Here is a 25,804-nt window from a genome sequence, read left to right on the forward strand (position 1 = left end):
ACGGTTCCGCGTGATTTCCATTGGTGATTTCCCTGCTAGCGTTACTTGAAAACAAAGAAGATGCTGCTGGCGAACAGCGGTCTTTCGAATCGGATTTGGCCGCGAGTCTGGAGGACTTGGAGTTAAGAGAACGTAACAAGTCATTCTTAAAAAAGGAAGGTGTGTTCGGAGTTTTGACGATCGGATACGGCAAAAGTTTAATATATCAACTAGTTCCGCTGGTGGAAAAACATATGGGACTCACACAGCCACAGCCGTTCGTTGCTCTGGTTGGTTGTAGCGCTGCCATATTGCGTGCCGAGGGATATTGAAAGACAACCGTTTATCCCGCCCCTCGGATTGAGGTGTGCCAATTGTGAGTTCCCAGACCTAACATCTTGATGTAGGTCTGGCTTGCCAGGCTAACCAGCCGCATGAGCAGCAGTGCTTAATGCACACGACTTTCCACTTTTTTTCAACGCAAGCCATTTGACATCTTTAAAAATACACAGTGTCATTGATTTTCTGACGTCTTCCTCTGTGTTTTTTTTTTTAAAAGAGAGCCTAAAAATGCTACAAACAGAAGCGCCAAGAAAAGATTCTTGGAGTGCTGAGCTCAGTTGGGTGTTAAATTATTAAGTCAGTCCAGTGAGTTGGTCCAAGACAAGACAGAACTGAAGCAAGATGCTTGAATCTTCCAGTCTCTCTTTCTCTCATCCTTTTTTTCATCTGAGACTCATTTGAGAAGAACAAAGCCTCTATTTATGTGTTGAGGCACACACTGCTAATGCACCATTATGAGGCACTCACGTCCTTTTCCTGGGCTTTCAGGACTTTGCCGTATCGCCGAAGACACTTTTTACTGTCTTTCTCTCCACGCTACACCTCGACCCCTGTCTTTTTTCCCCCTCTAATGTGTTCTCTCACATTCTGCCCCTGCGTTTCACCTCTGCTTCTTCCTCGATTTTTTGATGTGATGGTACAGGCTCCCGTTTCAATCACTGGAGAGGTTTTACAAATAAGGTAAATGAGTTGAAATTGCCTGAAGGATGGTCGTAGGGGCCGGTAAGCAGCATGGTCGATGTTTCCATGCGTGCTCTGACTCCATAAGCGTTTGAGGATGTTTTAAGCAGTGCTGAGGCTGTAGGACCATGCCAATGCTAATGACCTTCAGTCACTGTTACACATATAAATCCTGCATGATGGATGGACACGAAATGGCTTAGTGATTTGAAAAACGGTGTTGTTAAATGTAGATTAGTTTGTTAGCTTAACCCTCAATTGTTCATTCCCATACATACATATAGAGCCCCGGCAAACTTCTAGTGATAAATTTGCACATTTTTCAAATGCAAATGAGCTTTGTGGTATATTGTTGCAACATAATGTATCAAGTGAAACAGAATATTTAATGCAGGGGGAATAAAGGGGGGAAATGTAGGACAGTGTTTTATCCATTTGGAAATTACTGGATTGTGAAAAATGTTCTCTTTATTATATTTTATATATTTATATAAATATAAAAAAAATATTAAAAAAAATTTGGTTTTACCCTGTATTTATCTGGATGTTGTAAAGCGACCTTGAGCTTAGAAAAGTGCTATATTAATTAAAAATGTTATTGTCCTTTTATTTTATTTCATTTTTGTTCAAATAAATGCAGCCTTGGTGAACATAAAATACTTATTAAAAAAAAAAAAAAAAATTACAAATCGTATCGACCCCAAACTTTTAACTAGTAGGCCTAGTATGTAATAAAAAAATAAAATTATTAATAAGGTAAATGGACTCATTCTCAAAGGGCTGTTCTGATACAATCACACCATATATATCTTGATTCTTTGCACATTTTTTAACACATATGTATGTGTGATTCACATCTTGCAGTGTAGTCTGAACATCGAAACTAACAACACAGATTTGCTCTCATTTTCCCCCAATTATGAACTCGTGATCCATCACATTGTATTGAATTGAACATATGTATCATGATATGTGTTGAGATTCCTCACAATCTCACTTTCAACAGCATCAAAATAAAACAAGTAATCTACTTTAAGGTTTACAGAGGCTGCTTCTTCCACTCACCACCCAGGGCATTAAAAATGGCCCTCACCCTCAGGCTAGAGTGCTCCCTCACCAAACAGAGCATCAGCACCCACTTTTAACCTGCCAAGTGTGAGATACACACAGGCTCTGTCTCTCACAGAGTTCTTTATCTCGCCCGTGGTGGGAAAGGTTCTCGGCAGAAGAGCGTGCTGATAATTTCAACCACCATGACTGATGGATTTTTTTTTATTCAGTCTCTTACCCAAATCCCTTTGCTGCTTCAATCTCGAAGGCATTGTCAGGCAGTTAACCGCCTATTTATGCTTGAAAGTGAATGAGAGTGTATACAAAAGCGATTAATTATTTACTTCATCTAAAAAAAAAAAAGAGGATAAAACTGTCAGGTTTGCTTTTATCGCTGTTGTGCCGCTAGTCAGTTGTCGAACATGCTAACACTTCAGCGACAACCGCTTTCACTTCAGCGACAAACGCTTTCACACTTGGAAGACACTCTTGATGCTTTTTGATTTGCCGTGTGGCGCCCGTCAATTGATCAGTGCTGGGTGCGATTCCTTATTCACGAGGAGATTGCTTTGGATATTCCAATAACAGCGAAGGAAATGTCAGTCGTTCCTTCCTGCCCTTATCACAGATTGATGAGGAAAACAGCCTCTCCTCTCAGCTTTGTCAATCAGAAACCCATGTGAATACTACAGATACGCCAAAGCAGTCACGCAGCTGGACTCTTGTCCAAACACAAATGTCAATGGACAGTCTGCGCTACATCAAAAATGACGGTGTGGCCCTCAAGGGACAAAGTTGGCATGGTGTGTCCGCCCCCTAGTGGAACCTATTGGCATGGAAAATAGTATCAAATCCACTGTATTATTCAGCTGATTATTTTTTCCATTGGACCTCTGTAGACTTCGACGAAGCTACGTTTCAGTTAGTGTTTGTTTGTGGTGCATAATGAATGTTGTTTTTCAGAACGACAGCTTTCTGGCTGAATCGATGTTCCTGAATGCATCAATGTCTCATAATCTGTTGTTTCTTTCTGCAGTTGTGTGGCTGTGGGCTGCTGGGAGTTGGAATCTGGCTGTCTGTGTCTCAAGGCAGCTTCGCCACCTTCTCCCCCTCCTTCCCTTCCCTCTCTGCTGCCAACATGGTCATCGCCATAGGCGCCATCGTCATGGTGACCGGCTTCCTCGGATGCCTGGGCGCCATCAAGGAAAACAAGTGCCTGCTTCTGAGCGTGAGTTATGCCACACCTACACACTTTTACATTCCCGAAGTGTAAAAACACTCTACCAGACCTGTTGCACGTAGAAAAAAAGTATAATGCATTCATTTTAGGTATTCTCAATGCATTAAAAATAGTATACTTTATAATCAATTGCATGCTCTTGTGAATAATTTCAACCACAATAATAGTATGCATTGTAATAACGTTTCATAGTTATGTGTTAGTGTGCAATGCATAATAAATTGCATTAAAGCACATTAAGTAGATAATATGAGGTATGAATAAAATCATTCTGCGTTATACAACTATTTTTGTAAAATGCACACTAATCTGTATTTTCGACTGTTTTCCCAGTCAATTTACAATGACTGTGCTAGTTTCATGTCTCTTGTATTGGTCTGCCGTCTCTCACATAAAACAATCATTTCAGCAAAATTAACATTTCATGTCCTTTTATTTATTTATTCAGCGAGTAGCCGTGTAAAAAGCGGGATATTGTACAGCCGGATAGTCATTATCCCAAAATAAGCCCTGTCAGGATGTGAAGTGGACCATATTATGCCTTATGAATACTTTTTATAATGTATTACATACAGGCTTAAAGTAAACTGTTACCAGAGAGGTTTGTTAATTATCTGCATTGCCAAATAAGTCTCCTCATCGCACTCAAGGCTTTCAGTTCAGAACAAGAGTTAAACCACATGCCTCTCTATTTCCCCCCTCTGTCTTTGTTCTTTCTTTTTTACTTTACTCTCATTCTCACTTTCTCTCTTCCCAACACCACCGATCATTCTGCTAATGGGGTTAGACACACAGTCTAATTGAATAAGGTTGTCACTCGCCATGCTTTTCTGTAATTTAGAGGAATGAATAATGTATCTGTGACAATGTCATTTTGTTTTGTTTTGGGACATTGAATACTGTGTTTTCTGCTTGTGGACTTCCACAAATGATTTAAAATGAGCATCAATTTGTTCATGATTTTATTTACTGTAATTAAAGGCACAATATGTAAGATTTTTACATTTAATTAAAACATCCAAAATTCCACTAGCACAGTGTTATACAGTTTGGTCACTTGTGTTCTTACATTTTCCCAAATGTTTCCAAAAATGTTTAAATCCAGACAAATTCACAATTTTAACCAGTGTAACGGTCCCTCCTCATTGCGTCGCCTGTCAATGGCGTCATGTCCGTGTTATCTTCTTTTTCCACTTTTACTGCTGTAGAAACCTTGGCAACACAGTGAGTCTCATGAAAGAAATATGGAAGTAGTAGTTGTAGCATCTAGCAAGCCACTCTGTTGTTGTTCCGCACAGTAGTCATGGACCACAATTATTCGTTAGCGTTACAGCAGGTTCTGTCGCCAGAAGATATCTCCAAGAAACGTAAACGTACGGGTGAATCAAATGACCCCAGACGAGTTTTGGACAAGAGGAGAAATAAAACGAGGATCAATTTCGGTGTCTGTTTGACAAGTCTGGTGAACAAGTGTATGGCAGTGTAATTAAATACAGTACTGCAAATGCAAGTTCGTTCAAATGTACTTTTAGGATGAATGTTTTGAACATGTAAAACTGCGCTGCGTTACCCCACCATTTAATTTGACAAATAAAGTGGCATGTATGAGTAGTAATTTAGCATTTAAACATTGTTACTTGCAATTAATTCAATAGAATTCAATAGGGTGTATTTCATTACCTCATCCATGAACATGATTTTTGAGTCCCGTCGGATTGATTTCCATCGGAAGTGGAGGTGAAGACGACAACTCCCATCATCCCACACTCCTTCACAGTGTCATCAAGCTACACTTTTGTTATGGTTTTGAATATGCGACGTACACTAGTTGCGAAAATTGCACACTGTGCCTTTAACTGTAATTAAAAAAATAATAATGTTTCATTCAGTTCAAGTGAAGGAAGAGACGCTTAGAGAATTCATAACTTAGTCAAGCCCAGAATCATCACCACCATTCCTCCTTATCATTCCTTTTTAATGTCAATCTCCAGTTCTGACGGTTCCCTAAATGCCTATTAGATAGGACCGGTGTAATTTCGAATGGCCTGACCTTTAGATTTTGCTATCTGTGCTGTATATACGCTGTGTCCCCAGCTCTGAGGGAGACTGAGACATCAGAGAAAGGTTTTCACGTCTTTGGGTTTGAGATCTAAGCAGCCGGCCCCATGTTTCTGGAAGTGGTGCAGCGCTCTCTTCCCCCAGAGGTCTAGGAAGGAAGAACCTTCAAAGCTTTTGCAGTCTTCACATCCATTTCTTCAACTTTGCCCTATTTACATACCCCATATGTCCCAGACCAGTGAGTAAAGTCATGGCAGAGCAGACATATACACAGATTGTCATTCAGCGGTTGGCGAGGCCACACGTAGACAACCCAATCGCTCTCGTAGGGAACTTATTTTGCAGACCTGTCAATGTCGAGGTTCAATAAACAAGTGTCGTAAAGGCTTTCAGATGGCCCGAATCTGCTTTTCAGATGGACTTTGACAGGAACGGTCATCAGGGGATGACTGGAAAGTGTATCAAGCACTCAGCGAAATAATGTTTACTGGCTGACAGGCGCATGCTGTGTGGAAGGCTGTGTAAATATTTAGCTGAAGAAGTGAAATAGAATGAGAGGGAGAGAGCGAGTATAGAAAGCCAAGATGATTCATTCAGACAGGTCTTTCCCTGTGTGTATCTCTCTCAATCGTATCACTAACTTCTTTTTTGTGTATTTTCTTCCTGCAGTTCTTCATTGTCTTGCTGATTATTCTGTTGGCTGAGCTGATTTTGCTCATTCTTTTCTTCGTCTACTCTGATAAGGTAAGCCTGTTCACCAATTATATATTCTGGAAATGATTTTACTGTATTTCCTCACAAATCGAATCTCTAATTAGTGGTGATTTCTTAGGCTTTGATTTTGCATGGTCGACAAAAATTCCCATTGAATTGCTTATCCCTACCAGGTGCAATGTAAACCATCAAACAATTAAAATCACTTCTATGTAAATCTGGCTTTTTGTCCTAAGAAAATGAGTAGCAGAACATTTTGGGTTGCGTTGAGTAGCCACACCCACATGAAATCGTATTGGTCCAGAATCCCTTTCCACATAGCTGTATATCAATCATCAATTATTGATTCGGTAAACGCGTTGTCATTGTAGTTTATGCGCATGTCTCTTACATAACAAAAGAAAGGATCCACCTCTAGTGAAAGGAGACATTTTTTATGTATTTTAATGAAATTTTGTTGTTTCTGTCAACCATTTTTAAATGGTGAAGTACATGGTACCATTATCAAGTAAACTGTTGAATGCTTTTCCCATTTCCCAGCTAAATAAGGTCAGCGGGCTCTTTATAGAACAGCCGCCTCTCTTGTCTTTGGCAGTGCAGGTTAAGAGTTTTCATCACCAGGCGAGCTCTCAAAGGTCAGAGGTCACCACACACAACAAGGCCTAATCCCGGCCAGTTGTCACCAAGTAATTGGCGCTGAGCTCTTTCTCGGTCAATCCTTCCACCTGCCGCAGTGGTCAGGCTCTTTCTCATGGCCTTCAACTGGAAGTGATACTGTGCCAACTGGAATGTCTAAAACAGGGCAATCTGACCTTTTAACACCATGCAGATCCTAGCGGATTGCTACCCACCCAGAGCGTGCAGAGGTCCTGTTTCCTCTTTGATGAAGTCACAAGTGTCACCAAACATATGCTTCAGATGGTGCACTGCACAGTCTCCTTTTCAAGGACGCTTCCCAAAAGTACGGCAGGATGCTAGGAGGTGTTAAATCCCGTCAAGGATTTCTGGGTGGTTCATTATTCACTCCGTTTGCCATGCTCTCTGTGGAAGCTAAAGTAATTCACTTACCCACAATCCGTTTAGAGATTAGGATCTGCCTATCTCCAATGTACGAGGACTGCCTGGTTGTCTTATCTGAGCGTGTAACTTACACTCAATCGTAGACCGCAAACCGAGACTGCGTTTTAGTAGCAAAATGAACGGCACATTTTTTCAAGCACAAGAATTCTCTGCTTGCTCCTGTCTGTATTGAGTTTGTTTCTGCAAGCACACGTCTTTTCTATCTCTATATTGTGTGCAGACTCAAGGTTGTACCTTCGTATGAAGTAAGCTGGACTGAAAGCAGTGTTCCCAACATGTATTAGTCTTTATAGACCATTCTGAGACCTTCTCAGCCATGTATTGATGTTGTTCGCACAACCGATATAAGATACCACTATGACCTTTAACACACTGTGATGAGGGAAATACTTCAGAGAGAAGAAAGGGAAGATGAGAAATAGAGATCTGTATCAACTGCACAGGGTTGTGAGCACGTCTCTTTCATTTCTCCACCACATGAACTGGGCAGCAGGGGTACTCCCGTCACTCAAAAACCTGCCACTCCGTTCGCACAGAATGGCATGAGCGATCAGAGGAATGTTTAATTGACTCCAATATTTAATCTCCAAATCACAAGGCAGTCATTATCACATCTAAGGAAAAAAGTCATGCTGGCAATGTATGAAGGCACTCTTATTTTGTACAAACCACAGACAAAATGTTAAAACCGAACACTTTGCTCAGGTAACATATATATATATATATATATAAAATATATATATATAATATTAATAATATTACATTTATCAGAACTAAGTGACAGTAAAGACTTTTTCATTGTTACAAAAAGCATATATTTCAAATAAATTCTGTACTTTTGACCTTTGAAATCAGAGAATCCCAAAAACTGTCTTCCACATACTGTAAATATTAAGCAGCAAAAGTGTTCTTCAACTGTTTCATGAGAATAAGAAATATAGTTTGTGACTCTGAGATATATATATACATATATATGCTGTAGTGTGTGTGTGAGAGAGAATGTATAAATATCCCACACAAATGTATTAAATGTCAAATTTACAAAATTCCAATCTATCTGTATTTTTCTAGATTGATAATTGGAGAGATAAGAGGTAAAGTTTCAGTAGTGATGTTTTTGCCCTCCTCAATCTTAAACTCAGCAAGATGCTTCCCTCCTGCTGGTATGTTGGAGAAACAAAGGTATAGTAGGTCTTCACCTCTGAGTGTACATGAACGCTGTGGATTAAAGCACACACGTGGGCCCTCCAATGACCCACCATCTGACTGCAGCAGATGGCGAAGGCTAGGCACTAGATTAGAGCATCCGTCTTTACGCCCATGACCTCATTCCAGCGTGTGTGCCGCAGGACGGCGGCCAAATGAAGCCATATTAGCTGGTTTGAAAAGGGGGAAGCACAGTAGCGTGATTTTTCGGATAGGCTTACAGAGACGGATGACGAGCATTACCGCACACTTTCGCCTCCTCAGCTGTGGTTACGGTTTAATCCATAGATGACTAACATTTTTTAGCCTCTAATGTTGTGCCATTACATGAGTAAAACTGACACAATTAGGGATGCTCTAAAAACGAATTGTGACCAACATGTGCAGAGGATGGGTTGAGGCTATTTTTGATGAGAAGTAAAACTCCAGGTACCATTTTAAAGGTCCCCAAACTCGTATCATAATTTAGTCGCACAAAACACTGGTGTTCATTGTGTTTCCTGTTATTTTCAAGCTGATTCTGGGAGTGTTAAGCTGTGATCTCATGTGATTTTGGCTCTGAATTAAACCAATTTACTTGCGGTAAACAAATCAACACAGAATGTTGCTTGTGTTAAAATGATTTACATCAGGCTTGACTATATAAACAGTCATTTTCCACTTCTGGAGCTTAAAGTTGCAAATGTGTCCTGTAAAGTGCCTGATCAGGTGAGGTGGTCAGCCAGGGTTTCTAAGGACTCCATGCCAGGTTTCAAAGCACCTGATGGTGTGACAGTAGGTCCCACACTGCGCGTATCTTGCCAGCTCACAGCATGACCAGACTTTCCCTTGCTGATCAAGAGTCTGGCCCATCATCTGGGCTGGAAATTACCGTCTCATGACAGGCACTTAGACAGAGAAGCTCTTATTTGAGATAATGGAACATTATTTCTAAAGTGCATGTGTTTGTTAATGGTATAGGTCATCCTAGAATGAAAATTCAGTGAAGTCATACAATAGGTTGTACTGGGCACTGACATGAACCGGTATACCAGTTTCAATTTCGCAAACAATATGTATTTTTCAAATACTGCCATGGCTGAAACAATTGCTGCATCTATTCAATGGCCACGAAGAGCGCTATGTAGAGTGTATTGAGAGGAGACCTCTATTACCTGCATACCTATCTTACTAATGCTTAAAACGTTATAACACAATAAATAAGTCACACAACTAACTCTCTTTAACATGGTAAATACCATGTAGAGCCCTATGATTTCTGTGATATAGAAGATCCAGAGAGAATCACAGAATCCAGTCACAAATGGAACTTACTGTATAAAGCTGAATGTCACAGAATTTTTGGAAGAATAAATCAAAAGTAGGGCTGTGCAGTGAATCAAATTGCGATATGGACTATAGTGTGTGTAAATTATCAAAGCTCAAAAAGACTGCTATTGAAATCTTAAGTATGCATGTTCTGCGTGTCAGCCTAAATCAGGTAGACATATAATAAACATAATCTAACTAACATTAATAATTAATTTACGTCTGAATGTTGCAGGGATAAGTAACAATCAAAGTAGTGACGCTTGTGTGATTTCCAGCATCTGCTGTCTCACTATTTGAGAACATGAACACATGAACTGCTCTAAGAGTTAACTTCACGAGCATCGTATACACATGGAAACTCAAAGGTCTTTACAACAGCCCGTCAAAAATAAATGTTCGATTTAACTTGAAATTAAATCCAAAATATATTACCATTGCACAGTATTACTTATTCGAGTAGTAGTAGAAGTAGTGATGATGATGATGATGATAATAATGCAGTTTATTAAAACAGAACTCAAAGGTCTTCATTACAACCTGACAAAATAAAAGTTTGGTCTAACTTGAAAAAATTATGAAAGAAATATATTACCATTGCACAGCAAAATGTCCTGTAATGTAAGTAGTAGTAGTAGTAGTAATAATAATACAATTTATTAAAGAAATGTAAGTAATATCACACAAGTTTTTTACGTTTTAATTTAACCGGTAAACTTGGCCAAAATAAAACGAATTATTTAATTTTCATTTGATTACATTTGTTAAATTGTTAGTTTTATAAATTGAGTTATTTTTATGTTACAAAATTGAGTAAATTTTCTATGTGACATTACAATGTTTGTATATTCTTTTTGCTCCTGACAGTAAAATAAGCCACTATAAATGTATATAAAGGTCCAGCTATTAAAAGAAAACAAAAAATACATTGATGTGATACCAACCACCAGAATTTTACATTTTAAATTATGTACTGGTCTTTCTTTTTCATGTCAAACATTAAATGAGGATGCAAAAAAATAATAAAAATAACCATAAACGACCTATATGACTTGCATGCTATATACCAAGTCTTCTGTAGTCATAAAAAGGTTTTTTGGGTGTTGAACACTGATATTATTCACTGATATAATCTTCCCACCCTCTGACTGCTACTACAAGAGAATCATTGAGTCAGTGAGTTTAACTCGAGAACCGAAACCATTTGATTAATGAACAAATCATTCAGACCCTTTGGAACTTATCTAACTCATTTCTCACATGAACTCTTATGAAATTATTATGAGGAGAGTCAATCAATGAATCACACCAACATATTGTATGACTTCAGAAGACTTAGAAAACAGTCATATTGACCAATTTTATAACATCTTCCTTTTTTTTTGGTTGAACTATCCCTCTTGGTTAGGATTTAGGTGTGTGTGTTTGCATTCTGTAAATTTCTGCTGTCTGACCTCATCTTCCTCTTCCTCTACTCTTTAGTAAACAGCAGGCTTTCCTCAACACACACACACACACACAGTGTGCTGCCACATCTCCACAAACCCAAGCCCCCAGGGCAATAATATGACAAACCTGTCCAAACCTATCCACACTCTGGAGACTCAAACACAGACGAGACCAAAAGAAAAGCACACAGTTTTCTCTCTGTATATGTATTCGCTCTGGTTTCCGCTCCCAGTTTACCCCAAGAATGTTTGGTATAGAAGATAATGATGTCATCCGTTAGCTACATCTAACAACTGACCCTCTGGTCAAACCCTCCACATTCCCAAACAAACACTAACATCTTTACATTAACAAGTTGCCTGAGAACATAGGAAACCAACGAGAGGAATGATTACAAATCAAACACCGAGAGCCGCTAGGTCATTCACACGATCCAGATGCTTGAGCTGGCTGAAATGGCTTTGGACCGTGCGTTCTGAGACTGTATCCAACTGGACAGACATTATTTAAACAGAACCCAAGGCCAGGTATACAAACTCCTAATGAGCCATGCATCAGCTACAAGCAGCCACAGGCCATGGGAAACATATGCTCCGTTCACTTTTTGAGCACTAGTAACGGATGTAATAGTGGATTTAAAGGCTCTTGGTAGTGATATGAGATGCTAATGATATGAGAAGTTGTAGGTTTCAAATTCTTGAACCTATTAATAATACAAAGTTGGCACGAGTTGTCTGGCAGATTATTCTATTCTTGTCCGAGAACAAATAAAATATTGATAAACAATTAGACTGGAGTTAATCCATCTGAATAGTTTTTGCTTCTTCCTGTTTAGTGTAGATTTAGATTGACAGTCCGATCGTGACTTACTTTACTGTAACCTTTCGTTTACAGTGGCACTCTTACCATGAACTCAGGGAGAAGAAATCAACTTTCTGCATAATATGATGCTCCTAACAGTATGTTTAGCATAGCTCATCCCTTAGGGCTTGCAAGATGGTGTCTAGAGCAGAATAAATGATCAGAGCAACACCTTACCAATACTTTTCATTTCAGTGACAGGAGATTTATCATTGCGGATGGCGCTCACATCTAGGACAGTTTCCTTTTGTTGTCAGAAAAGAGAGGCATTCGAACGTCCTCATCTAGCCCTCTTCGTGGGTTTTAGGATGAGAAGAAAGATTACTAGATTATTTGACTGCTGCATTTCATGATGTGCTTTATAATAACATTAAACCTTTCATGAAAGATATTCCCACACCTTTTGACTGATGAATTTCAATTAAATTCAATCACTTTTCCAGAGATTCGTGAATACTGGATACATATTTGCTGTTCCCAGGCTGGTCCCAGAGTGTCTTTCTGATCAAGAGTACAGTAATATAGAGAAATATTGTTACAATTTAAAATAACTTGTTTTCTAATATTTTAAAATGTAATTTATTCCTGTGATGCAAATCTGAATTTTCAGCATCATTACTCCAGTCCTTGTGTGTCACAGAAATCATTCTAATATGCTGACTTGGTGAATATACACTCACCGGCCACTTTATTAGGTACCCCATGCTAGTAACGGGTTGGACCCCCTTTTGCCTTCAGAACTGCCTCAATTCTTCGTGGCATAGATTCAACAAGGTGCTGGAAGCATTCCTTTAGGGAGTTTGGTCCATATTGACATGATGGCATCACACAGTTGCCGCAGATTTGTCGGCTGCACATCCATGATGCGAATCTCCCGTTCCACCACATCCCAAAGATGCTCTATTGGGTTGAGATCTGGTGACTGTGGAGGCCATTTTAGTACAGTGAACTCATTGTCATGTTCAAGAAACCAATTTGAAATGATTAGAGCTTTGTGACATGGTGGAAGTAGCCATCAGAGGATGGGTACATGGTGGCCATAAAGGGATGGACATGGTCAGAAACAATGCTGAGGTAGGCCGTGGCATTTAAACGATGCCCAATTGGCACTAAGGGGCCTAAAGTGTGCCAGGAAAACATCCCCCACACCATTACACCACCACCACCAGCCTGCACAGTGGTAACAAGGCATGATGGTTCCATGTTCTCATTCTGTTTACGCCAAATTCTGACTCTAACATCTGAATGTCTCAACAGAAATCGAGACTCATCAGACCAGGCAACATTTTTCCAGTCTTCAACTGTTCAATTTTGGTGAGCTCTTGCAAATTGTAGCCTCTTTTTCCTATTTGTAGTGGAGATGAGTGGTACCCGGTGGAGTCTTCTGCTGTTGTAGCCCATCCGCCTCAAGGTTGTGCGTGTTGTGGCTTCACAAATGCTTTGCTGCATACCTCGGTTGTAACGAGTGGTTATTTCAGTCACTGTTGCCCTTCTATCAGCTCGAACCAGTCTGGCCATTCTCCTCTGACCTCTGGCATCAACAAGGCATTTCCGCCCACAGAACTGCCGCTCACTGGATGTTTTTTCTTTTTCGGACCATTCTCTGTAAACCCTAGAGATGGTTGTGCGTGAAAATCCCAGTAGATTAGCAGTTTCTGAAATACTCAGACCAGCCCTTCTGGCACCAACAATCATGCCACGTTCAAAGTCACTCAAATCACCTTTCTTCCCCATACTGATGCTCGGTTTGAACTGCAGGAGATTGTCTTGACCATGTCTACATGCCTAAATGCAGTGAGTTGCCGCCATGTGATTGGCTGCTTAGAAATTAAGTGTTAACGAGCAGTTGGACAGGTGTACCTAATAAAGTGGCCGGTGAGTGTATGCTGAAAACTATTTATAAAACTGCTCAATATTTTTGTGGAAACAATTTTTTTTAGTTTTTTCAGGATTCTTTGATAAATAGAAAGTTTGTGTGAAATATAAATCTTATGTAAAATTAAATGTCTGTTCTGTCACTTTTGATCAATTTAATGCATGTTTGCTAAAGAAAGGTGTTCATTTCTTTAAAAAAAAAATCTTACTGACCACAAACCTTTAAAGTATTTAGAGAAAATAAATGTGCTGTGAGAAAATAAATTATTGTAAAAAATAAATAAATAAATAAATAAATAAAATGCAATTTTCTAGGAACCCTCAGCTCATGGCATTAGCGAGGCTTAGTCGGACATGTAACATCCCTCCATTAGGCATGCAATTTTGCTGTTTTAACAGGATGAACCGAATTGCATGCCTTTTCCAGGCACAAGCTGATTAAGAATTTATTATAAGTCTGAGCCTAATTGTAATTGGACCGTGTGGAATATGAGAGTCTTGTGTGCTGTGTAATTGGGACGCTTTTCTTTAGGTATGAAAGAACAGCCATTACCAAACAGTTGTGATCATCATGTGTTCCAAGCAGGACGTGAAAGGAGTGATGTCACAGTGTTCCCTGCTGGAGTTGAGAGAGTGTGAATACTTTGATGTATTCTTGTATAATGAGACTCGGAGGTCTCAAGATGTTTCCGTGGAGAAGGATGATGTGCTTATTCACCTTTCGTTTTATTTTCCATTCTGAAACGTGGCTACTCACACAGTGTACCCACCAGGAAAAATGTCTGGCACTAATGAGTGTACACTCCAGTGAAAGACATATGCCTTCTACCAGCTTTTTAATATCTAGTCTTGACTGAGTGTTATTGCTGCCGTTCTGCATCATTGGCTGAATTTATTTCATCATGACTGGAATGAATGCAAAAAATATCTATATATATATTCACATAACAGGGTCTCCAGAGAACATTTGAGTCCAATTTCCACATATTTTTGAAAGATTATCCGAATTAAATTGCATACTCTTCATTAATAAATTTCCCTCTGCGTTTAAAGATGTTTCACAGCATGAATGTTTCAGTTTGTTATATTGTAAGTATTATTATTTGCTAAATTATTAGGTACATTTAGCAGGCACTTTTATCCCAAATGTGTTTCAAATTGATATATTTTATTATTATTATTTTTTTAATTTTTAAATTCCCTGGGACATGAATGATACATAGAAGGGATAGTTCTCCCATTTTCCTACCCTCAAGTTGTTCCAAACCTGTATGGATTTCTTTCTTCTGCTGAACATAAAAGGAGATATTTTGAAGAATGTTGGTAATAAAACAGCTGATGGGTCCCATTAACTTCCATAGTATGGAGAAAGGAGAAAGAAATGCATACAAGTTTGGAACAATTTGAGGGTGAGAAAATGATTAAATTGTGTGGCTTATTGAATAGAAATGTGATGTTACTGTTGTAAGTGCTTTAATTCATGATTTGCCTGAAGATGATAAAATGGGCCAAAAAATATCCAATAGATTTGCCTCAATGAAGGGTCCCAAATTATATCTAGGAATAATAGAAAATTATAGAAATTTGATGGGCTTTTTGGGGTATAGTAAGCAACCACCTGGCAATGTCCTGACAACCATCGACCAACGTCATGCAAAGGCACCATTCACAATTTCTTCAGAAGTTCAGAGTCTTTTAGATGTGAGCAAAACAGGGAGTGTTGTGATAATACAATAAATACAACAGCAATACAAACTTTGACAATAGATCATGTTAAAGCTGTAGATATTAGCTCTATATATCTTATTTATGGCTCTGTGTGAGAGACTATCTTTCACTGAAATATGCCTGAAATTCCAGAATATTGTGTTTTCTCTTTTCTCTTGGGTGAAACGATGTTAATCTGGCGTGCGTCTATATCAGGACCACCGCTCTGTCAAACAGTAATCACCCCGCACTTCCGTCGCTCTGGGCCAGAGTGCACTGAACCACTAATGTGAGATCGTACACCTCATTAAAACTGCCAGCGAAATATTTATCTGCCACAGCCGAAGGGGAAGTGATTCCAGAGTGGTGTATATGAGTATGTCGTCCTCCAGTGTCAATGATGGCATGCTTTTTTTTTAACGCTCTACTCAGCCATTCAATTAATGATGCTAATTACATTCATTTAACATAGTCAAGAACCTCATGGAAGGTATTGACTAAATTGAGGCTCCTTATTAGGGTAGACAAGCAGAAAATATTTCTCTTAAGACTTGCATATTGTTCTTTACTATTTGCAATCTGTTCCTCACATTGCTTATATTTACACATACGTATTTACATTTATTCATCCAAACCACTTGAATGAATCAAGCTTTCAATCTATACAATTAATTGAATTTATAATAATATATTCAGTTAAACACATAGGAATAATTAGGCAAGAAAGATATAATATTTAAATAATTATGATAAATACAAATTATGTAGAAATATGAATTATATGATACAATTCATTTACACTGTAAAAAAATGTGTTTCAGCTTAAAAAAGTAACTGTCCATGCTGCCTTAAACTTTTAAGTTTAGTCAACTTGAAATGCAAAGTTCTACTAAGTGACAACTTGAATATTTGAGTTGACGAAACGTAACATTTTAAGGCAGCACAAACACTTTAAGTTTAAACAACAGTGTGTGTGTGTGTTTTTTTTTTTATATATATATAGATTGTAGGGAGGGCATTATATATATATATAAATATAAATGATTATTATTATTAATTTGTCAAATCTATTTTTATTGAACAATTATAATTTAAGTGGCCTTGCTGAAATATTGTCACTGTCAAGATGAGATTTGGGATTGACTATAACTGAACTTTTTCTTGTGCTGTTCACAGGTCAGTGAGAACGCAAAGCAGGACCTGAAAGATGGTCTTGCTCTCTACAACACAGACAACAACATTGGGCTGAGAAATGCCTGGAATATCATCCAAGCTGAGGTACTCTTTGTGAAATTATGATTATGTTGAGAATTTTGAAAATATGTCTCTAATATACACAGCAATATCTGGAACTTAATCTAGCCTGGTTATTAATAAAATGTATCATTGTCCCGCTTTATCCCCCCCGACAGTGGAAGTGTTGTGGAGTAACCGGGTACACAGATTGGCATGAGGCTCTGAAAGAAAAGGTGGTGCCCGACCGCTGCTGTCAAGAGCATTATCAGGAGTGTGGCCGCAACTCCACCAACATGTTCTGGACACGAGTGAGTGGACACCTGCACTTAAACCAATGACAATGTTGCCATAATTCCTCAGACCTTTAATAGCCTTGACATTTGAAGTGAACTATACATATACTGCATTTCAAATGCATGACTTTCAATTTGAATCATCCTCATTTTGAATACATTCGGATTGTTAATCTTATATCCATTAAATAACGTTTCTGAAAGGACTGGAGGTAATAATTGAGAGTATTTCTTTTTTCTTTTTTTTTTCTGTTCTGTCCTTGAAAAGAGTTATTATTAATAAATGAAAGGCGATAAAAGCCATAGATTTAAGACATCTCTGTTAGGTAGCAGCTCTAAGTGCTCCTGTAAAGAGCCAGAGTCATGTACCTTTATGCATTTATTCTCACTTTTGGACACTGGGGGGCAGATTTATTAAACAGGGCAAATTAGCCTGAGAGCGCAATTCCAAAAAAGCGCAGATGGAAATGGAAAGTTCTGCTTGCGCACATTAAGGAACACAGACACAGACATATCATTTTCCATAATGACCAACACAATCTACCAGGAGCAGCGCAGATTAGCGTCTGTTTTAAGACATGCTTATTGCTTATTTTGGGCGTTATACAATGGCGCAAATACCAGTAAATTGACAAATGCAAACCTTAGTAAATCACCTTGCGTGATTCATTTAAATACTCTCTTCACATAAATTTTGCGTCTCAAAGGGAAACTCCTACAAATGCATATGCAATAAGGTCAGCCGCAAAAATAACTGTGTCCACGCTTTTTCAGCGCTAATTTTTCACTGCGTGTCTTTAGTAAATCCTGACAGTTGTTTAACGCCAAAAGAGGGTTTACTTCTTAACAGCTCAAGCTGTTAGTAAATCTGGCCTTAGATGCGTTTGTCTTTCCAATGGGAGTTGATTTAACTCATGAAAACTGATTTGAAAGAGATTGTAGGGAGGACAATGGTCTCTTGAGGGAACATTTGTTTGTGCCATTGACAATGCTGTAATCAGTAGCTGATGTTAAATTGTCACACTGTCTTTCTGCAGCTTTTAAGTTACCACAGAGGTACTAATGGAGTGAGATGAGACAATTACATTTAGTGAATCCTCAAAGTTTGTTTAAAATTCTTTCTTTTTTTTCATTAATGCAGAACAAGAAAGTTTGTGAAACAAAACAAAATTTCAAATGTCACGATTTCCAGTCCGTTGCCTTCTAGAGAGCGAATTACACAATGACACATTTGTAGTAAAGTTAGCCTGAAACCATTAGCCGTTTAATTGTTAAATTTATCTTCACCCCCAGAAGTTAAACAGCTAGCCAACATAAATTGTTTTAAATTCATAGAACAAGAGTAATTAACAACAAAAAAAACGGCTGTTTGCACAGGAATCCAAGAGTTTTGCCATATCTGAAGGTTACTACCACAGTTTTGGGTTGTGCTGGAAATGAATTTTCTTTTCAGTACCTTAGTATGACAAGCAGCCCACAACACCGCCAACTCAAAGCTGTTTTGTCTTTTTTCCGCATAGCCACCAGTATATCGCTGAATGTGCTTTTTTCCCCCAGTGACTACGCGTTGAAAATGCAGCCGCAGCAGTCGCTCGCTCTCTCATGCATGCACTCAAATTAATTCCACTGCTGGAGTTCAGCTCATTTTCTCTGAATCAGAATTAACAACAACAAATTAGAAAGTGAAACATACACAATCTGTTTGTATTAGTGCTTTCACCCAGAAGATAAATCACATCTTGTGACTTTTCTTGTCTTCCAGGGCTGCTACGAGAAAGTTGAAGAGTGGCTTGACGATAATAAGCACCTACTCGGAACCATCGGCATGTGTATCTTGGTAGTTCAGGTAAGATTGTGTGTGCTGGTGTGTTTTGCCATCACTCAGTATGTCAAACGCAGTGGTGATAATGAGCGTGCCTGTCTTGTCTGGCTCTGCTGAAACAGTGAAGCACATGTATGGAGACCCACAGACAGCTCAGAAGAAAACAGGTGAACTGCTCATTAGGGCTCACTGATACACGGAAATATAGAAAGTGAAAGTCTGTCAGTCCCACATGATATCTCGCATTGGTTCATTATAGCCCTAGAAGGAGCATGAATTCGATGTATTTGATTATCAATGCAGCCAGGTCTACTATGTACATTCTGTGGAGGTGCTTTGCATTAATGTTAGACTCAAGATTTTTCATGGAACTACACTACCGTTCAAAAGTTTGGGGTCGGTACGATTTTAAATACTTTTTAAAGAATTATCTTCTGCTAACCATGGCTGCGCTTATTTGATTAAAAATACAACAAAAATCAGTTATAGTATTAAATATTATTCCAGTGTTAATCAGCTGTTTTCTGTGTGAATATATAGTAAAGTGTAATTTATTCCTGTGATCAAAGCTGAATTTTCAGCATCACCAGTGTCAGTGTCTTCAGTGTCAAATGATCCTTCACAAATCAGTATAATATGAGGATTTGATGCTCAAGAAACATTTATTATTATTATCAATGTTGAAACAGTTGTTGGTCTGTGAGTTGTACAGTTTTTTGTGTTTTTTTTAGGATTCTTTGATGAATAGGAAGTTCAAAAGACTTTTGTAACATTATAAATGTCTTTACTGTCACTTTCGATCAAATTAATTATTCCTTGATAAATAAAAGTATTGATTTCTTTCCTCCAAAAAATAAAAATAAAATTCTCACTGACCCCAAACTTTTGAACGGTAGTGTAGGTCGAGACATATTAAGTATAGTCCAAACTTCTGCTTCGACAGTTTGTTTGACTTTATAATTTGGCATCTTTGCCACTTTTAAAGTTAGCAAACTCAATTTAAGAGTATCTCTTTCAGTTTCATCCAACAGTTTCATAATTGTACATGATTGTCAAAAGTTTACATCAGGTTTACTGTCATTAATTGCATGGTAGAAATACGAAACGTTGGATTAGCCAAGATGGTTAATCCACGAGTTATCTTAAACCCGTGGTCTGTAATTACCTGCAGTTTATTGAGGATAATAGCGCACAGGGGTCTTTACTAAGTACTTTTCTCAGGATGGACTAAGAGGTGACCGCCGGCTTGTAAGCAAACAATTGGCACCTAATCCTCCTCACGGGCTGAGCTGGGGCAAATGTCACAAGTGATTTACTTAGATCTCATCCAGCAAAAGCCAGACAAATCTGGTTATTAGTCACTAAAATGTGTGCTCTGTAAGTGCTTTATTGTTTTAAATTATGTGTGGGACCATGGCACTTTCATATATCCGATTGCACTGTTAGATGACCATTCAAATTCCATGAAATACCATTCAAAGTAATGATGCACCAATGCTGATACCGGATGCTCCTGCAAAACCTCAACGCTAAGGATTTTTTCTACTGGCCCGGTTGGGCTAGTGCTTCAATTTTTTAGATACCAGTGAAACATCACAATTTTCAAGTACAGATATTGAATAAAGTAATCAAATGTAAAATAACACTGCATAGTCTTTAATGTACAAATTAAATATTTATCCTTATCAAAGTTGCTAAAGTCATTCAGTCAAGAGCAGCGGGTGATTTTCTTTTTGTATTTTGTTGTTAGATGAACATTGAGGACAAAGACAGCTGTAGGGTTATTAAGCTGCTGTCACTTTAGGATCTGCACGTATCCAACATACTGTTACACACGCGTTTTCTGTTTTCTTCAGACTGTTTCGCTTATCAACTCACGAATATTTAATTTGTTTAATATTCTGTTAATTAGATACATTAACTTAATAGACATCTTTCTATGATATATCAATTCTGCTCTGTGTTTGCTCTGTTGTCTGTGTTTCTTTTTTACGGGCACTGTAAACTGTACACTTTGCGGTATCGGTTTTTGTTATCGGAGCATTTTTTCGAGTTCAAGTACATGAGCGCAGTATCTGGTGCATCCCTAGTTATTACTGTAATTTTTGATCAAATAGAACCCAAACCTTTGAATGGTATACAAGTTAGAATATCAGTTCCAAGTTACATTGCCCAGAAAGCTTTATAAAAACATGGTACTCGTTTAGTGTACCGAAGTTCTGTCTCTTAAAAATGCATGGATTCTGAAAGGAATAATTTCCTTACATTTTTCAAACACAGTGCATCTCTGGTTGTCAGATGTTGCTAGGGTGCCTAGAGTTCTCCAGCAGTCTCACACTGAAGTCTGTGTGAGAGTCTGCCAAGATTTACAGTTCAGTGTCTGTGTAAATTTTTAGTGTAAAGAAGCGATGTGCTACCTTTAAAGCTCAAAGATGTGAGAAAATCAGATCAGTCTGTTGCCGCCTCCTGTTCTGTTCGGCAGCTTTAAGATAATGGCTGTGGAAAGTCAGCCACCGCTGCGCATTTGATGTATCAGGATAGATCTAAAAATGAACTTTAAAGAGTATAAATTCTCAACACATTTCCGTTTACCTCCATGACACTATGCATCTTCACTAAACTTGTTTTTATTATTTTTTCTACAAAAGGGTGTCAATTTTCCCAAGAAGGTCTATAATACTAGCATGTGATCTGTTTGCTTCCATCTTTACTCACTGGACACTTACTTTACTTTTTTCAAACACCTGAGGCCTCATTTACAAAATGTTTGCGTAGAAACCGCCCTACATTTGATCTTAGGATAATTTCTCAAATGTGCGTACATGTGATTCAGAGAACGAACATACGCACAAAAAAGTGCGTACGCCTCTCTTCCAGATGTGAAGTCGCAAATGATCGTGGTTTCAGATCTCCGCCTTGTAAACGACCCTTAATTAATGTCATTAACATATAAAAGAGCACCAGTCAACGTCCAAATGCTTTACTTAAAGGGATACTCCACCCAAGAATGGAAATTCTGTCATCATTTACTCACCCTCAAGTTGTTGCAAACCTGTATGAGTTTCTTTCTTCTGCTGAACACAAAGGAAGATATTTTGAAGAACGATTGGAACCAAACAGTTGTTTGGCACCATTGACTTCCATAGTAGAAAAAAAAAATACTATGGAAGTCAATGTTGCCAAACTTTAATATAATAAAATGAAAAATAAACAAACGGCATATGGCAAAACATCTACTATAATTAAAAATAAAAAAAAGTTTTTTTTTTTTTTTTTTATCAAATGCTTTGCGTTGCTGGCAAAAATACCAATTTACAGTAAGGTTACTTTTTTAACATTATTAAATGCATTAGGTATCATAATGACCAATATGTGTACAGCATGTATTAATTTTGGTTGTTAATTTCTTAATTCATTTTTTTTTAAAGGTGAATAAATTAATTTATAAAGTAATGTAATGTGTGTATTATGAATATTTTATATATATATAAAATGAAATGAACCCTTATATTTGATCAATTTCATGCATTTGATGTTAGATATTGACCCCTTACATTTTCTAGTGTTTGATTAGGAGCACATCCAATGTTTTGTCTCAATTCAACCAAGCCATCCCGTGTTTGCTGACATAAAGCTCATGCGTGTCATTAACCTTTACATTTGGATTTTGTCATTTCAGCTCTTGGGGATGGCCTTTTCCATGACACTGTTCCATCAGATCCACAGAAGCGGGAAGAAGTATGATGCCTAACGTGGCCGTTTCTCAAGGGAGGAGCCCTAGTGCATTATGGGACAGACTCTGGAGGACAGCTCCTCCTCTTGTATCTAACTTCCACCACCTCTTCCCATTATTCCCCAGCTTACACCTTACCATCCTGTATAAACTTCAGTCATGGTCCGTCTCTCTTCCACTCTTTCTCCCCCATCTGCTCATCTGCCAAAGAGACCCGGGGACAGAGAGGAATGAGAAGACCAACTGTTGGCCAGCATCCTCCCCATGAGGCCTCTGACTTTCTCCATCTCCTCTAGAACCTTTATTTTACGCTTGAACTAACTAACGTTTGCAGGAAGGAGAATAATGACGCCAAACTGCGTGGCTTGACTAATACGTAAATTGCCCAACATACAGAGCGATGAGAAAACATCAGACTGGAAACCTTTGGGGTGGGACGAATTTAAAAAGCATCGCTCATTATCCACCTCCATCTACAGTGTAAATGACAAACAGCTACATTTTAGCATGATGCAGTTTTGTACGAGACAGAAAACTTTGTCATTTTTGGCTCAAGACTTTTGTTTTTATAAGTGACTTTGCCCCAGCCCCATAATTGTCTTTTTTTTTTTGCACCTAATGATTTGAAGAAGGCGGTACAAGTGTTCTGACTTCAGCGAGGTATGACCAGGAATCTGACTTTGTCTTTGTATGTTGCTACACAAGCTTGTTCTTGTGTTTAAAAATGTGTGATTTGAGGATGCATCGAAACGTGTCGAAAGTTTCACCCTGATGAGAACCATCACAATCTAATGTCAGTATAATACATCGAATAGGGACTGTTTTACCACAGACTATCTGATTACCCAGCCACCCACATACCTGCAAAAACATCCTATTTGTTAACCACTAAAAGGTCATTTTAACTGAACGGCTACTAAAACTCTGTAGCATTGACAATGAAGTGCAGTTTTTATGGAAGAAATAAGGGAAGGTTACAAGTAGGTAGACCCAAGCATGTTTAAAATGCCGAGCTTTGTGAGATTGACCATTTCCCCACGTTTTGCTCAATATATCCAAGTCTATACCCCAAAGAACGTTGAGACAGAGCCTGATAGCGCATTTTCCACCTTGTTCATTTATCCAGGACAGTAATATTTCAGTTTTTGGCAGACTTAAAGAGTTCAACCAAAAATGAAAATCTGTCGTCATTTACTCGCCATCATTTTTTTCCAAACCTGCAGGACTTTCGTTTTTGCGTAGAACACAAAAGGAAAAATGAGTGAAAATTTGTGATAAAAATAGTGCATATGACTTAGACTAGTGCTAGCGTTCGTTTCCTCCACAGTCGGATTCAGAAAACTTGGAATATATTGTATAAGTTTTCTGAATCTGGCTGTTGAGGAACATACTGTACAGCCCTCCACCACAGTATACATATCCAAACTTGGAGCATAAAGATGTATTTCATCAGGTTTGATGCAATTGATACTTCTTGAGTGTCTCATAACTGATTGTAACTCACAAACTTTTAATAAGCTAGTGCGATGCTGCGGAGGGCAAGATGGATTGAAATGTGGTAATTTATACAACTTAGTGATTGATGGGCGTTCTAATTCTGCCGAAATCTCTTTGACCTTTCTGATGAGTTCTGTAGGCACGTATTACACGTGGGCCAGATAATAACTTAAATTGGTGGTCTGTTCTCCTTTTGTGTCCCACGGAAGAAAATTACAGGGTACAGAATGGCATGAGCTGACAGAAATTTCCTTTTGAATGAACTATTTCTTTCAAGTAGGACGCTTGAAGTCTACTACCAATGCTAACCCAACAGAACTATGAACATAGTGTCAATACTGCTTCATTACAAGATATAAATCAAGTATTAACACATACAGTACAGAGCCCCCCAAAAAAGAACCAAATACAAGCACAGTTGTAGTGTTAGACTGTAATCCTCCAAACTATAACTCATCTTGAGAAAGAGCGTCTGCAGTGTTTGTTTCTGCACACCTCAGCTTTATGGCCTGTGTTATTTTTCTGTCTCTCTCTGCTTTTTTTCTGTCTCCATCTGTCTTTTGGTTTCAAGAATCGGGTTGGAATGAAGTGATAATGCTTCAGTATCACATAGCCTAAAGGGACTTGGTTCAAAAGAAATGCATCTTGACAATGAAGTTTTGGAGTGAAAGTGTGTTTACCAGCAGACAGTTTTTAGGGGTTTAAAATCACCGAGCAGTAGATCGTAGATCGGGCGTGATGATGGCCGCGAGACAACCAGAGTGGGGTCATGTGACGGTCTCCAATCGAGACTGTCACTGAGACTACTTAAGACTACCCCTTAAGAGCTTGGCACGTGCACATAGTTTATGTTTGACCGAGAGGGACGTAATAGAGCACTCGAGATGGAGAGAAGAATAATAACACCGATCATCCCATCAAACACTCACTGACACACAATCTTTGTTTACTGTATTTTAGAAAGATTGCTTTCTGCGAAACAGTTGGGACCAGAGGCGACGGCTACTTCTAACGTTCATCCTCTGTTGAAAGAGTGAGTGCTCGATGAGTGTAGAAACTCTGTCACTGTACAACTGCTGCTATAAGAGCCACTTGTGCTTGTTACAATAGTGGAGAAGGTGAAAGAATGAGAAACAGCCGACTCAACCTCACTCACTTCTCTGCCTGGAAGCATTTAAAGTCAGCATGAAACAAAAAATGACCCTAATCTTTTTTTTTTTTTTTTTTGTGGCTATGTGTATCCATATATACTGTATTATTTCAAATAATCACTTAAGTATTGTTTAGGAGTTCTTATAATTACTGTCATGGATAATGCAGACATTCTTATATCTAATAGTAAAATCATTCATTCAAAGGGATAGTTCACCCAAAAATTAAAAGTCCCAAACCTGTAAGACATTCGTTCATCTTCACAACACAAATGAGGATCTTTTTAATGAAAACTGAGAGCTTTCCGTCTCTCCATTGAGAGCTACACCACTTTCAAGTGCCAGAAAGGTATCATTACAGTAATCCATGCGACTCCAATGGTTTAACCTCAAATTTATGAAGTGACGCGAGTGCTTTATTTGCGCAAAAAAAACATAATTTACCACTTTATTTACAAAATATCAATCTTTAACGCGCACACATGGATTACTTTAATGATGTTTTTACTACCTTTCTGGGGC

General features: G+C 38.4%; 1 protein-coding gene across 2 annotated transcripts in view; it reads left to right on the forward strand.

Moving 5' to 3' along the window:
* tspan9a (tetraspanin 9a) overlaps window positions 1-23,753 on the forward strand; it is a 138,403-nt gene extending 114,650 nt beyond the window's left edge. For both annotated transcript variants that reach the window (XM_056261346.1, XM_056261344.1), the window contains 6 exons: window positions 3,089-3,280; window positions 6,020-6,094; window positions 16,727-16,828; window positions 16,963-17,094; window positions 18,842-18,925; window positions 22,581-23,753. In XM_056261346.1, coding sequence (XP_056117321.1) covers window positions 3,089-3,280; window positions 6,020-6,094; window positions 16,727-16,828; window positions 16,963-17,094; window positions 18,842-18,925; window positions 22,581-22,652 — 657 coding nt within the window. In that variant the 3' untranslated portion in view covers window positions 22,653-23,753. The remainder of the gene's footprint in view (window positions 1-3,088; window positions 3,281-6,019; window positions 6,095-16,726; window positions 16,829-16,962; window positions 17,095-18,841; window positions 18,926-22,580) is intronic.
* The last annotated feature ends 2,051 nt before the right edge of the window (window positions 23,754-25,804 follow it).

Source organism: Rhinichthys klamathensis, unplaced genomic scaffold (assembly GCF_029890125.1).
Source record: "Rhinichthys klamathensis goyatoka isolate OS25496 unplaced genomic scaffold, OSU_Roscu_1.1 h1tg000181l_1, whole genome shotgun sequence".
Taxonomy (NCBI): Eukaryota; Metazoa; Chordata; class Actinopteri; order Cypriniformes; family Leuciscidae; genus Rhinichthys; species Rhinichthys klamathensis.